This window comes from Bos mutus, chromosome 3 (assembly GCF_027580195.1).
Source record: "Bos mutus isolate GX-2022 chromosome 3, NWIPB_WYAK_1.1, whole genome shotgun sequence".
NCBI classification, from domain to species: Eukaryota; Metazoa; Chordata; class Mammalia; order Artiodactyla; family Bovidae; genus Bos; species Bos mutus.
Window position 1 is genome coordinate 55,223,727 of NC_091619.1, and position 15,353 is coordinate 55,239,079.

The 15,353-nt window shown below is 35.3% G+C and overlaps 1 protein-coding gene across 1 annotated transcript in view; it reads right to left on the bottom strand.

The window, feature by feature from the left end:
• Positions 1-203: 203 nt before the first annotated feature.
• LOC102270735 (calcium-activated chloride channel regulator 1) overlaps positions 204-15,353 on the bottom strand; it is a 32,669-nt gene continuing 17,519 nt past the window's right edge. Inside the window, exons 8-14 of the mRNA XM_005888428.2 lie at positions 11,101-11,278; positions 8,104-8,204; positions 7,534-7,758; positions 7,128-7,398; positions 6,391-6,561; positions 4,914-5,153; positions 204-722 (exon numbers count right to left, since the gene is read on the bottom strand). Coding sequence (XP_005888490.2) covers positions 382-722; positions 4,914-5,153; positions 6,391-6,561; positions 7,128-7,398; positions 7,534-7,758; positions 8,104-8,204; positions 11,101-11,278 — 1,527 coding nt within the window. The 3' untranslated portion in view covers positions 204-381. The remainder of the gene's footprint in view (positions 723-4,913; positions 5,154-6,390; positions 6,562-7,127; positions 7,399-7,533; positions 7,759-8,103; positions 8,205-11,100; positions 11,279-15,353) is intronic.

The window sequence follows — 15,353 nt, forward strand, 5'->3', positions numbered from 1 at the left end:
TTCCCTAGTGGCCTAGAAGTTAGGATTTGGCACTCTCGCTGGTGTTGCCTGGGTTCAGTTCCTATTTGGGGAAGTGAGATCCTGCAAGATATATGGCATGGCCAAAAAAAGAAAAAAAGCCAGCAAGTAAAAATATGCACTTTATTTTATGGTTAGTTAATAAATGGATTTTTCTAAGATAGGAAATGGTATATTCATTTTGCTTTAAAGTGAAACTAATTAGAACTAATAAACTCAAGTATTTAGGAAATTTACAACATTCATATGTTCACATATATTTCAAAGAGCTTTATAATAGACAATGTATAGTAAATTAAATCCTAAATAAATGTTTGCCAACTATGTATAACATTGAATCTCAGTTCTGATGCAATCCCTAGTTTAAACTATAGATAAAATCATAGCTAATGCAAAAATTGCCAAATTGATTGCAGAAATCTTGGTACCCAGAGCAGGGACACTGTCTTCTGGCATAGGAATAAACTTGATTGCTTGTGCGATGTTAGAAACCTCTGAGGTGAGATTGGCTTCATTGATGGCTTGGACTGCAATATAGAAGTTGGTGCCATTTTCTATTCTAAAAGGTTCTGGTTTAAATTCAAAATTTTCATCTGAGCCGGCATCCTTAGGTTTTAGACTGGAAGTATTCACTAAAGTAGCATTGTCAAAATCTTTTTGGAGATCCAGGAAACTCTTACTTATTCTTATAATGTAGCTGTTGGCTGGAAAACAAATAGGTATTTCGTGTACGTTAGAATCACTACATGCGTTATTGCTACCACATTGTTTTACATTTAAGGGTCCATCAGAAGTGCACACTGGGTTTTTTGTTTGGTTATTCCATCTTCTTTATTTTAAGAACAAATATGTGAACAGTTTTTTATCTAGTTATCTAATCACAAAGAATTTAATTTAAAATTGTGTAGTACTAAAAATGGATCTCAATTTTTTAAGAAATAGAAATATGAAGAACTGAGTCTACTTTTGATTTAGAACAAGGAACACAATAATGTTTGAGTATAGTAAAGACCTTATGTCTGTGTTATTTTCCATTAAGCTGAGAGAGAGAGTTATAAGATGGGTGAGTAAGAGAGCAGATAAGTAGAGTAGAAACCAAGGATATGGACAAAGAGCAAAGAGAGGCAAAGAGTCTGGAATGTGTACTAATTAAACATGTTTAAGAGCCAGGCAGACTTTGACTAGTACCTTAGTTTTACTACTTTCTAGCTGTAAGAAAGAAAAATTTATTTAATATTTCTTAGTTTTCTTAACTATAAAAAGAGAATCAATCATTCATTTCATCTAACATATATGGAGTGCTAGTGATGAAAATTATATGTGAGAATGCATGAAAAGCGTTTAGCACAATGTCTGGGACTTAATAAATGTTTGAAATATTAGTTATTATTACTGTTACTTTATCAAGAAAGGAAAGAAAGATAATACAAATATTTCATTTCAAAATGCTTTTAGAAATCCATCAGAGCCATAGATAAAGAAATATATTTTAACATTATGAAATGCCGTGAACAATAAACCATCGAATGTCTTCTTTTGAAGTGAAGACTTTATTTCATGAAGTGTTGAAGATGTTTTAAGTATGTGGTGAATAACTTGAATTTAGGGTTTTCTTTTTAATTCAGGACCTGTGCCTTAACATCTGAGTCTTTTAATAAATACATCTTATCCATCTGATCTATTCCGCTACTCTTCACATCCTCTCTGCATTTAATTTTGATGGGTCTATCTAACTATCCATCCATCCCTTTAATTCAAATATTTCATTGTGAAATTTTGCTTTTTTGACTTTGAGCATATTATTTGGTTCCTGTTCTCCCTGACATGAATCCCTGGAATGTGCCTCCCTCTCCCTATCTATGCAATTTGTACTTATTCTTCAAGGCCCAACAGGAGGTCCAATTTCTCCTTGAAGTCTTGATCATGTGTTTCATCACTTGATGACTCTCTTCCATGAACTCTTACTGCATGGGAAGGAGCTTTCCAATTTTATGAAGGTTCAGTTTATCTTTTCAATGTGAATTACTTCTGGGCCCCCAAAGACACATGAAAAATGCTCAACATCACCAATCATTAGGAATGCAAATCAAACCTACCTTGCACCTGTCAGAATATGTATTATTAAAAAAACAACAAAAGACAAATGTTGGCCAAAATGTAGAGAAAAGGGAACCCTTTTGCACTGTTGGTAGGAATGTAAATTGCTGCACCACTATGGAAAACAGTATAGAAGTTACTAAAAACATTAAAAGTAGACTGATCATATGATCCAGCAATTCTGCTTCTGGGTATTTTTCTCAAGAAAACAAAAACACTAATTCAAAAAGATATATGCACTTCTATGTTCATTGCAGCATTATTTGCAATAGCAAAGATATGGAGCAACCTAAGTGTCCATTGATAGGTGAATGGATATATATATATACATATATATATATAAAATACTGGAGTGGGTAGCCTATGCCTTCTCCAGGGGATCTTCCCAACCCAGGAATTGAACTGGGGTCTCCTGCATTGCAGGTGAATTCTCTACCAGCTGAGCTACTACAGAAACCCTATATATACATACTTACACACAACGGAATATTAATCAGCTATAAAAAGAATGAGAGCTTGTAATACATGACAACATGGATGGACCTAGAGGGTATTATGCTAAGTGAATTAAGTCAGATAGAAAAGACAAATACCATGTGATTTCATTTATATGTGATATCTAAAAAACAAATGAACAAATATAACAAAATAGAAATAGACTCATCAATACAGAGGACAAACAAGTATTTGCCAAATGGGAGGGGAGTGGCAGGAGTGAGTGAAATCTGTAAGGGAGATTAAGAGGTACAAACTTGCAGTTACAAAATAAATGAGTCATGGTGATGAAATGTACAGGATGGAGAATGTAGTCAATAATACTATGGTAACTTTGTATGGTGACAGATGGTATCTAGATTTAAAGTGGTGATCATTTTGTACTCTATAGATACATCAAATCACTATATTATGTATTCAGAACTAAAATAGTGTTGTAGATCAATTGTACTTTAATAAAAATATTACTTTTTGGCTAAAAATGTTTATTCAGTTGATGCCCAAAATGACAAAATTAGAGGATCATAAAATATTAGAATTATATCTACTTGTTTTAGTAATTCTAGGTCATCTAGTCTGATTTGCATATATGACAGATATGGAAATTGGGTCCCAGTAAATTTAAGTTTTTCATTCAAAATTATATAGGCTATTCATTTATTTTTTGAGATACTGCTACTACCTCCTTTTGTAATGCCTAAGGGTAAAATTTGGTAGAACTACAATATCTTCCTATCAGTTACAAGAAAAGAGCGAGATTCAGATCTCACGTATTGTAGGCGTTTGAGCTTAAACACACTGAAGTGCTTTCTTTTTCAATGTGTGTATGAAATACTTTCTTCCTTCTTTTAGTTCCTGGAAGCAAATGGCAACCCACTCCAGTGTTCTTGCCTGAAGAATCCCAGGGACAGAGGAGCCTGGTGGGCTGCCGTCTCTGGGGTCTCACAGAGTCGGACACGACTGAAGCGACTTAGCAGTAGCAGCAGCAGTAGCAGCAAGCAGCATAAGGCATTTATTATGAATCCAGTCTTAATCTAAAGGCTTAAGCTTAACTGAATTCAAGTTAGAACTAAACATATAGTCATATAATTTCATTTATGGCTTTTTCAGTGAAAGTATATATATATTTTTTCACCATAGTTTTAAGGGTCATATTGTATTTCAGAAGCTATCATGGTAAGAGTCTCAGTACTGAAGTACAAAGAGCTCTTTGTAGGTATTTTATGTTTCCTTTGGCTTCAGAATGATTTTTTTATTGTGTAATAATAACAAAAAGAAATATAACTACAAAGGAAATGAAAGATTAAGAAGCATCATTTCTTTTGAGAGCATATAGTGAGGGGTGTATTATAATCCAAGTGAAGGAACATTGAAAGTCACTTTTAAGCACTGGCAAGCTCTGAGTTAATTGTGTCTGTTGATATGCATATTTCTTTCATTTTACCACCTTTAAGGGAAAATAACAAGATTGACTTTACCCCATGAGAATCTTCTAGTCTAGCACAATTCTGGAATATGATAGTCATTCAATATTTAATTCAGCTAAATTTAAAGCAAAGCTAAAAGTGATTTAGGCTTTTTGGAATGAGGGCAGTTTATTATGAGGAACTTTGAATGAATGAGATATTTTGGCCTTGAAATTTAATTCAAACTCCATAGCCAAATCTCTGCTTGTGATCCTCTCTCTGGGACATCTTCACCTAAATTTGTTAACTTCTTTCATTCTTTAAGACTAGGTTAGGGATAGTCTTCCCTGAAAAGTTCTTTAATATACCTTGTGATCTTAACCTTCAACTATTAATAGAAGTGGGCATCCAATGGTGTATCTCATTATATTCTATAAAATTATCTTTTATTTTCAGGAACTATCTTCTCTACCTAACTGTTGAGAGTAAGGTTTATTTCTTAAGAACCTAATAGTGTTTGAAAATTCAATAAAAGGTCAGTGAATGAATGAAATTGTGCAATACTGTACTTGCACAGTACAAAAATAGAAAAAATTTTCTCTGTTAGGAAATCAGTCTTCTCAAAGAATTTCTAAGATAGTTCATGTTGTGAGAGGCAGTTTGGTACAACAGAGTCTGATGAGAGTGAGTTAGACTTCTAATTTATTAAATACAGAAGTAATTTGGGCCAATCCATTATCTCTTGGGGCTTAAGTTTTCACATATGAAAACAGGTGACCAATAGTAGACAATCTATACATGTTATTTACAAATAGGACATTAGAAAATTTTGAGCAAATGAAAGCCTGTGGGATTTCTTTTAGTATATAATATTTTAAAATATAATATCACACTTACCTTTTCCTTTATCTAGGACATTGCCAGGGGCTGTCCATGACAGTTGAATGTGATCTTCTTTAAATTTTGCTTCAAGGTCTATAATTTTATTGGGTGGGAGCACAGAAGGGTGATTACCAGAAGGAGGAGCTCCTGATACAGTAAATGACCCTCCAGAGGTTAGTCTGCTAAAGTCTTCTATTTCAGCTTTTGCCAGGTCATCTTTGACTTCAGGTCTGGGTGGGTTCAGTATAATTTTACCTACCAAAAAAGCAATTTTGTAACTTTTCATTTTGCCATATCTATTCTTATAATCTCATTTGCGGCTGTAGAGGAGTTAATATTGAGTGATAGTAGCAGCTATTGAAAAAGTAATAACTTTTAGGGAAAAAAAGCTTCTTTTATTGGTGTTATTTTAAAATTGATGAGGAGAAATTATGAAATATTAGGACTATTGTTTAACCCATCTGTCTTTATTCTTGACTCTAAATTCTTTGAGGACAAGGATGGCCCCTTATTTATCTCTGTAGCTCTGAAAGTGAAAGTGAAGTTGTGCAGTTGTGTCCGACTCTTAGCGACCCCATGGACTGCAGCCTACCAGGCTCCTCCGTCCATGGGATTTTCCAGGCAGGAGTACTGGAGTGGGGTGCCATTGCCTTCTCCAAAACTATACTTTAGATGACTTCAATGTTCTATGACCTAGCTGGGCCAAAAATCAAGTTATATAAGTGAAACTTAAGATCTGAAAGTTTTCGTTATGTACTCTATTATCATTGATTAGTTCGATATAATGCCTTTGCTTACTGATATCCATGAGCATGGGCATTTTATAAAATGAATTACAACATTTAGATTACTTTTGAATTTGGAAAAGCCTAATGTTGATGAAAAGTATAGAGTTCACCTTTAAGGTACAGGAAGCTATAAACAAAAGACTCTACGCTAGAGAATCCTGGGAACAAGACTTTTCCGTTTGTCTTGAACTAACATTTTTGGCTTAAATATGAAGGGATTTGATAAATTTCACAATTTTTAAAGCTCATCAGAATCTCTGTAGCTCTAGTATATAGCAAAAGCTTGCCACAGTAAATTTTTTTTTCAGTGTAATTGAAATGAACTGAGGGAGATGTAAACAAAACTAGGTCCCTCATCATAAATATGGTTTTGAAACATAAAGTTGATTATATAACTCTATACTTAGGTTTTCCATGCTAAGTTGCTTCAGTCATGTCCAACTCTTTGCAACCTCATGGACTGTAGCCAGCCAGGCTTCTTTGTTCAGGGCGATTCTTCAGGCAAGAATACTGGAGTGGGTTGCCATTTCCTCCTCTGGGAGATCTTCCCAACCCAGGGATCGAACTCATGTCTCTTACATCTCCTGCATTGGCAGGTGGGTTCTTTACCACTAGTGCTGCCTCCATGGTACCTTTTAATTTGAATGCTTGTCACATATAATTTACCTAGATAAATGACATATTTCTATTTTAATGCCACTTACCATTTTCAATATACCCTGGTATATACAGGGCTTTGTTCTGTGGTTGTCTTAAACTTAGCCTAGCCGTGTTGTTTCTTGCCTCGGCATGTACTTTTAAACTGTATCTACCATTTCCACGGTAATCTGTAAAATATCTTGAATAGATGCCATCATTCTTGACAGTATCAGCACCTTGATATTGAAGTATAATATTAGATATACCACAAAGTAAAAATTACAACATCAACTGTATATGAGCCCTAGCGATGGAAGCTTTTTGGAGGGATAGTAGAGCACAATTTTTTAAGTACATGAATCCAAGAATCAGGCCACTTGGGTTCAAAGTCTTGTTTGGCCACTTGCCAACCTTTGACTTTGGAAAAGTCTAATTCATGGTAAACATTCAATTAATATTAGTTATTATTTTTTCATAAGAGAATCCTATCAAAATAAGGAAAATGTAACTAAACTGGAGAAAGCAAATGTAAAACACTGATACTAATGAAAATAGAGAAAAATTGTACTCTGTTATATGGGAAAAGTAAAATTATTCATAAAATTTAAAGAAGATAAATATGCTTATGTTCGTGCCTAGACAAGATAACTAAGTGAAAGGTTAAAAAATTTTAAAAGCATTACAATTAAATTTAATTCACTTAAAGTACGTTTCTTTGGATATATAGGAACTCCTGACTTCTAAGACATGTGACTGTAGTAGAATTTTAAGTTCAGTGGAAGTTGATGCATATTCTTATTACCTGCACCATTGTCCCAGAGCTCCAATGTTACTTGATGGCCATCTTCAGTTTCTATAATGGCAGTTACATTGATTCCCAGTACAGGCAAAAACCCTTGACTGACTTGTGCATAAACAATCACTGGGCTAGGGTAATGTGCTGTATTTTGACTCATGTGAGCTGTTGCAGTTACTGGGGGTGTAGTAGGACTTCTTGCTCGAGTGGTCACTGTCACTGTTAGTATTTGAGGACTGGCATGATTATTTAGAAGGCTGTAAGTCCAAGTACCTGTCTGAAAATTAAAAAAAAAACAAAACATCTATTTTAGAGCTTTTGTAATATCTTCCCTCTCCTATATGAGATGTTGTCTTCATTTTTTCCTAAAAATTGGTTGATAAAGCATGGAGAAAATAAAAAATATTCTTACCTCTGCAATACCAGGTATTCGAAGACGAGCAGAATGAATATTTAGCTTATCTTCTTTGAAATCTGAGGTTTTATATTTCTTTCCTTTTGGATCCTGGAGAAGAATTTCTGGCTTTTTTATTGTCCACGTGACAACAAAGAAAGTGTCATTTCCAACTGTACTATCCACAGGCACCGTACCATTTACCCATTTCTTTTCTGTAATTGCCAAGGCTTTGCTTTCCAACTGTTAACGTAAATATAAACAACAAACACGTGAGACTGATTTGTTATTACAGTTAATAGGATTTCAAAGTTTAGTCAGTTCAGAGAAATTCTAAATATACTTTTAAGATTTCAATTAAAATAACCAAGACTTATGTTGAATGTTTATATTGATTAAAAATAGAAGAATCAAAAGAAAAAGTGGCTGTAAGTATCACAAAAAGCAAATTCAGTAGGATGTTTTTCTTCTGGAACCTGAAATGTTTTCAGACAGATGAGTTATTTATTAGAGAAAGAAGTTAATATTTAGGGTAATAAAAATTTATTACAAGTGTGAAAAGGCAAATAATTTTTTTAAGATACTGACCTGAATAGTCTGCTGAGTGATACTGCCACTTCTAGATGAAATTCTACTGAATGCATTAGTAAGGCCATTTATGTCTTTATTGGCATAAAACCGATGTCCTCCTAAAATGGAATTTTATTTCTTTTATAATACTAATTTTATTTTATTTGAAAAATTTTTACTGAAATATATTTGATTAACAAAATGTTAGTTTCAGGTATGTAGCAAAGTGAATCAGTTATACAGATACATTTATTCATTCTTTTTTTAGATTCTTTTTCCATATAGGACATTACAGAATATTGAGTAGACTTCTCTATGCTATACAGTAGGTCTTTATTATCTATTTTATATACTGTAGTGTTTATATGTCAATCCTAATTAGAAAGTGAAGAGGAACTAAAAAGCCTTGATGAAAGTGAAAGAGGAGAGTGAAAAAGTTGGCTTAAAGCTCAACATTCAGAAAATGAAGATCATGGCATCTGGCCCCATCACTTCATGAGAAATAGATGGGGAAACAGTGGAAACAGTGTCAGACTTTATTTTTGGGGGCTCCCAAATCACTGCAGATGGTGATTGCAGCCATGAAATTAAAAGACGCTTACTCCTTGGAAGAAAAGTTATGACCAACCTAGATAGCATATTCAAAAGCAGAGACATTACTTTGCCAACAAAGGTCCGTCTAGTCAAGGCTATGGTTTTTCCAGTGGTCATGTATGGATGTGAGAGTTGGATTGTGAAGAAAGCTGAGCGCCGAAGAATTGATTCTTTTGAACTGTGGTGTTGGAGAAGACTCTTGAGAGTCCTTTGGACTGCAGGGAGATCCAACCAGTCCATTCTGAAGGAGATCAGCCCTGGGATTTCTTTGGAAGGAATGATGCTAAAGCTGAAACTCCAATACTTTGGCCACCTCATGCGAAGAGTTGACTCATTGGAAAAGACTGATGCTGTGAGGGATTGGGGGCAGGAGGAGAAGGGGACGACAGAGGATGAGATGGCTGGATGGCATCACCAACTCGAATGAGTTTGAGTGAACTCTGGGAGTTGGTGATGGACAGGGAGGCCTGGTGATTCATGGGGTCGCAAAGAGTCGGACACGACTGAGCAACTGAACTGAACCGAACTGAATCTCCCAATTTCTCTCTCCCCAGCTCCTTTTGCCCTTGGTAACTATAAATTTGTTTTCTACGTCTGTGACTGTTTCTGTTTTGTAAATAAGTTAATTTGTACCATTTTTTTTTTAAAGATTCCACATGTAAGTGATATCATAGATTTGTCTTTCTCTGTCTGACTTACTTCACTCAGTTTGACAATCTCTAGGTCCATCCATGTTGCTGCAAATGGCAGTATTTAGTTCTCTTTTATGGCTGAGTCATATTCCATATGATTCTAATTTTAAGTGGGAAAATCATATTTGATATTATACTCTTATCAGTATACTATAAAATACATTTAAAATTTTCTTTTTAAACTTACAAAAGATGAATTTTCCAGACCTTTGGAACTTTTAGTAAATCAGTATCCTAGATGTAATCCTGCAATAACTAAACCTTGCTCAAAATATCTTAGAATAAAGAAAAAAACTGGCCAGTTAATATTATTTTAAAATCAATCATTAGATTTAAGTGCTTGCCACATTAGTAAAGCTTATCTAATCACCAAATAATGATACGAAAATTAAAGACAATTTTAAACTAGCTGCTTATTTTCTGGTTATATTAAGATATACCAAAACAATTAGAGAATGACAGTGTAGAATAAAGTAAAATTGATTAAAGAAAGTGAAAGTAAAGTGAAAGTGAAGTCGCTCAGTCGTGTCCAACTCTGTGACCCTGTGGACTGTAGCCCACCAGGCTCCTCCGTCCATGGGATTCTCCAGGCAAGAATACTGAAGTGGGTTGCTATTTCCTTCTCCAGGGGATCTTCCTGACCCAGGGATCGAACCCAGGTCTCCTGAATTGCAGGCAGACGCTTTAACCTCTGAGCCACCATGGAAGCCCTAAAATTGATTAAATGCAGATACTAAATGACGCAAGAGTTAATGAAGAGGGAGATAACTTCAGTGTCAGGAGCTGGAAAAGAGTGGATTGCAGAGAACAAGATTTGGTATTCAGTTCTCTATGCTGTGCTGTGCTTAGTTGCTGGTTGTGTCCGGCTCTCTAGTTGTGTCCAACTCTTTGAGACCCACGGACTGTAGCCTACCAGGCTGTCTGTCCTTGGGGATTCTCCAGGCAAGAATACTAGAGTGGGTTGCCAGCTCCTCCTCCCTGGATCTTCCCAGCCCAGGGATTGAATCTGGGTCTCCCTCATTGTAAGTGGATTCTTAACTATCTGAACCACCAGGGAAGCCCAAGAATAGTGGAGTGGGTAGCCTATCCCTTCTCCAAGGGATTTTCCTGAAACAGGAATCAAACCCAAGTCTCCTGCATTGCAGGTGGATTGTGGATTCTTTACCAGCTGAGCTACCAGGGAAGCCCAGTCTTACTATATTGCCTTGGGTAAATAATTTGTATTCTCTAGATTTTACATTTACTCCTCAATAAAATAGTGCTAGCTGAATCTCTACTGTAATATTGAGCAGGTAAGATACTGAGTAAGAATTTTGGAACTGCAGTTGAGTAAGTCCAGTAACCATGAGAGCAAAGGTTCATCTTGGTGGTAAAAAGTGATGAGAAATGAGTGAAGACAACACATATGGACTAATGTTAGAAGAAGCTAGTATAGGTAGAAACAGAGAGAAGTGAAATGGGGTGAGGAGAGATATTAATTTGAAGGATGAAGAGAAGGAAAGGACAGAGATGAATTTTTATTTTTAAATTTTATTTTATTTTTAAACTTTACATAATTGTATTAGTTTTGCCAAATATCAAAATGAATCCGCCACAGGTATACATGTGTAGAGATGAATTTTTTAGGACAGGAAAATTTTGAGCAGTTTATAGTTTAAGGGGAAAGAGTCCCTGGAATGAGAGAAACTGAAAAGGTATTTTCTATTTAAACTCTATTCCAAAGGTTTACCTGTCATATCTGACAGTGTCTCCAGTTCTTTGGCAGCAGAAGGTCCCAGGGCAATGGTGTGAATGATCACACCACTTTGTTTTACCTCCTCAATGCATGAGTGTATTTCATTATCTTCCCCATCGGTTAGTAGTATGATTTCAGAACCAGAAGTTCTCTGTTGACTCTGAATAATTGCCTAATGTTGAAAAACCAGACTATTGTTAATAATTAGAGAATATCTTATCTAAATACATATAAACTAAGAATAAACCTTTTCTTTAATTTTGGAAAAGTCTTTAGGCCTATACATCAGAGTAGGCCAAAGGAAACTTCCTGTTGTCATTCTAGGTTGAGCTAGCTTGGAAATGAGTGTAATGTACAATGGTCTTGTAGGTTTCCAAAGGCAGAATGTTAACAGTGCTTTCACATATACTCAAGCTATCCAAGACAGAAAGAATATAACACTTAGAACGCTAACACACAATAAATATTCAGTGAATGCTAACTATTATTATTATTATCTCAGGAGATACTTGAGGTGGAGCCTGATGACCCAGGCAGTTTTGGTAATTTGCAGACTAGACAGCATTTGTAAAGCCATGACTGAAGGCAGGTGTACAAAGTTAAATGATGTGACTTGTGTCTTTTTACGCATTTTAGTTGATAATTAAAGAATCTTAGGATTTCCTGGAAAAAACATTGACCTGTCACGAAGAAGGAAGTTCATGAATTTATCAAATACTGTAATTTTGGGAGGGTGGTATTTTCCTGATTTTTTACCAAGAGTAGTGGCTAACACAATTTACTCAGAGACATTAAGAGTAAATTCTAGCTCTTCCCTTTGATGAATTGAATAGCTAGTGTTTAGTCTCTCTGTAGTATATGTATATATAAAATATATGTATGCTGCTGCTGCTGCTGCTGCTGCTGCGTTGCTTCAGTCGTGTCTGACTCTGTGCAACCCCAGAGACGGCAGCCCACCAAGCTCCCCCGTCCCTGGGATTCTCCAGGCAAGAACACTGGAGTGGGTTGCCATTTCCTTCTCCAATGCATGAAAGTGAAAAGTGAAAGTGAAGTCGCTCAGTCATGTTCAACTCTTCGTGACTCCATGAACTGCAGCCCACCAGGCTCCTCCATCCATGGGATTCTCCAGGCAAGAGTACTGGAGTGGGGTGCCATTGCCTTCTCCAAAATATGAATATAATTAATATTTATAATAAAGTTCTATAAAGAGTTCAGTGTAATTATTACTTTTTTGAACTTTGGAGTAAGAAAGACCAGGTTTTGATCATGGTTTTGCCAATTACTGATTATATGACCTTGAGAAAGATATTTAATTACTCTGTACCTCAGTTTCTTTATGTGCAAAATAGGCATAATAATAGTGCCTGATTAAAAATTAATGGTAGCAATAATGTAAGATTATGAATGAAAAGCATTTAACATAGGCACTACTGTAGAATATGCTCAATAAATTTCAGATATTATTGTTATGATTCTGTAAGTAAAAGCTTATATGATTTCATTACATAAGTAATTAAGAGGTTTTTATTTGTTTGAATGTAATTTGACATAATCTCTTCAGCAATAGTCTGTGGTCAAAATGTCATATGACACATATCAAAACATTAAGAAAAACTGATGAACCAATATGTGCAAACATTATAACACATTCCCAAGATATAGTGCAGTCATATTTTAGAATTGAATAAACATATATAAGAATTATAATTTTTAATAGCAATCCTTCCTTGAGTACTTGCGTATCATTTTTATTGAATTATAGTTGATTTACAATGTTATATTAGTTTCAGGTATACAACATAGTAATTTACTATTCTATGAATTATACTGTAAAGTCATTACAAAATAATGGCTATATTTCTCTGTGCTATACAATATATCCTGTTGTGTATTCATTTTATATATAGTAATTTATATTTCTTAATACCATACCCTTATCTTGCACCTTCCCCTCTTCTCTCCCCATTGGTTACCACTAGATTGTTCTCTATATCTGTGAGCCTGTTTTGCTATATACATGATGTTTGTATAATTTTTTGGGTCCTACATATAATTGATAATAGAGTTTTTGTCTTTCTCTGCTTGACTTATTTTATTAAGCATCGTACCCTCTAGGTCCATCCACATTGTTACAAATGGCAGAATCTCATATTGCTGAGTAATAGTCCACTGTATATGTGTATAAATACATACATACACACTAAATCTTATTTATTCATTCATCTCTTGATAGACACTTGGTTTGCTGCTATATCTAGGCTATTATAAATGATGCTGCTATGAACATTAGGGGAACACTTATTTATCTGACATATTTCTTGCAATTAAATAAGTACTATTGCTTTTTTTCCTTCAAAGAAAAAGGAGTGCAAGAAGGCAAAGTAGTTGTCTGAAGAGGCTTTACAAAGAGCTGAGGAAAGAAGAGAAGTGAAAAGTAAAGGAGAAAGGAAAAGATACACTCAACTGAATGCAGAGTTCCAGAGAATAGCAAGGAGAGCTAAGAAGGCCTTCTTAAATTAACAATGTAAAGAAATAGAGGAAAACAACAGACTGGAAAAGACTAGAGATCTCTTCAAGAAAATGGAGCTATCAAGGGAACATTTCATGCAAGGATGGGTACAGTAAAGAACAGAGTGCTAAGGACCTAACCAAAGCATAAGAGATTAAGAAGAGGTGGCGAGAATATACAGAGGAACTATACAAAAAAGATATTAATGGCACTAATTACCCTGATACTGTGGTAACTCACCTAGAGATGGACATCCTGGAGTGTGAAGTCAAGTGGGCTTAGGAAGCTTTACTATGAACAAAGCTAGTGGAGGTGATAGAGGTACAACTGAACTATTTCAAATCCTAAAAGATGTTGCTGTTAAAATGTTGCACTCAGTACTTCAGCAAATTTGGAAAACTCAGTCGTAGCCACAGGACTGGAAAAGGTCAGTTTTCATTCCAATCCCAAAGAAAGGCAATGCCAAAGTATGTTTAAACTACTGAATAATTGTGCTCATTTCACATACTGGTAAAGTTATGCCAAAATCCTTCAAGTTGGCTTCAGTAGTATGTGAACCAAAAACTTTCAGATGTACAAACTGAATTTAGAAAAGGCAGAGGAATCAGAAGTCAAATTGCCAACATCCATTGGATCATGAAAAAAACAAAGGAATTAAAAAAAATCTGCTTCATTGACTATGCTAAAGCCTTTGATTGTGTGGATCACAACAACTGTGGAAAATTCTGAAAGAGATGGGAATACTAGACCACCTTACCTGCCTCCTGAGAAACCTGTATGCAGGTCAAGAAGCAACAGTTAGAACCTTACATGGAACAACTGACTGGTTTCAAATTGGGAAAAGAGTGTGACAAGACTGCTTATTTAACTTATATACAGAGTACATTATGCTAAATGCTGGGTTGAATTAATCACAAGCTAGAATCAAGATTGCTGGGAGAAATATCAACAACCTCTGATAAGCACATGATACCACTCAAATGGCAGAAAATGAAGAGGAACTAAAGACCCTCTTGATGTGAGTGGAAGAAGAGAGTGAAAAAACTCGCTCGAAACTCAGCATTCAAAAAACTAAGGTCGTGGCATCTGGTCACATCACTTCATGGCAAATAGAAGGGGAAAAAGTGGAAACAGTGACAGATTTTATTTTCCTGGGCTCCAAAACCACTGCAGACAGTGACTGCAGCCTTGAAATTAAAAAAAAATGTTTGCTCCTTAGCAAAAGAGACACAGATGTAAAGAACAAACTTTTGGACTATGTGGGAGAAGACAAGGGTGGGATGATTTGAGAGAATAGCATTGAAACATGTATATTGCCATATGTAAAACAGATGACCAGTGCAAGTTTGATGCATGAAGCAGTGTACTCAAAGCCTCTGGGGCAACCCAGAGGGATGGGATGGGGAGGGAGGTGGGAGGAGTGTTCAGGATGGGGGGAACATGTGCACCTGTGTCTGATTCATGTCGATGTAGGCAGAAACCACCACAATATTGTAAAGTAATTATCCTCCAATTTAAATAAATGATTAATAAAAAGATGCTTACTTCTTGAAAGGAAATCTATGAAAAACCTAGAAAACATATTTAAAAGCAAAGACATCACTTTGCTGACAAAAATCAGTCTAGTCAAAGTTATGGTTTTTCCAGTAGTCATGTACAGTTGTGAGAGCTAGACCATAAAGAAGGCTGAATGCTGAAGAATTGATATTTCTGAATTGTGGTGCTGGAGAAGACTCCT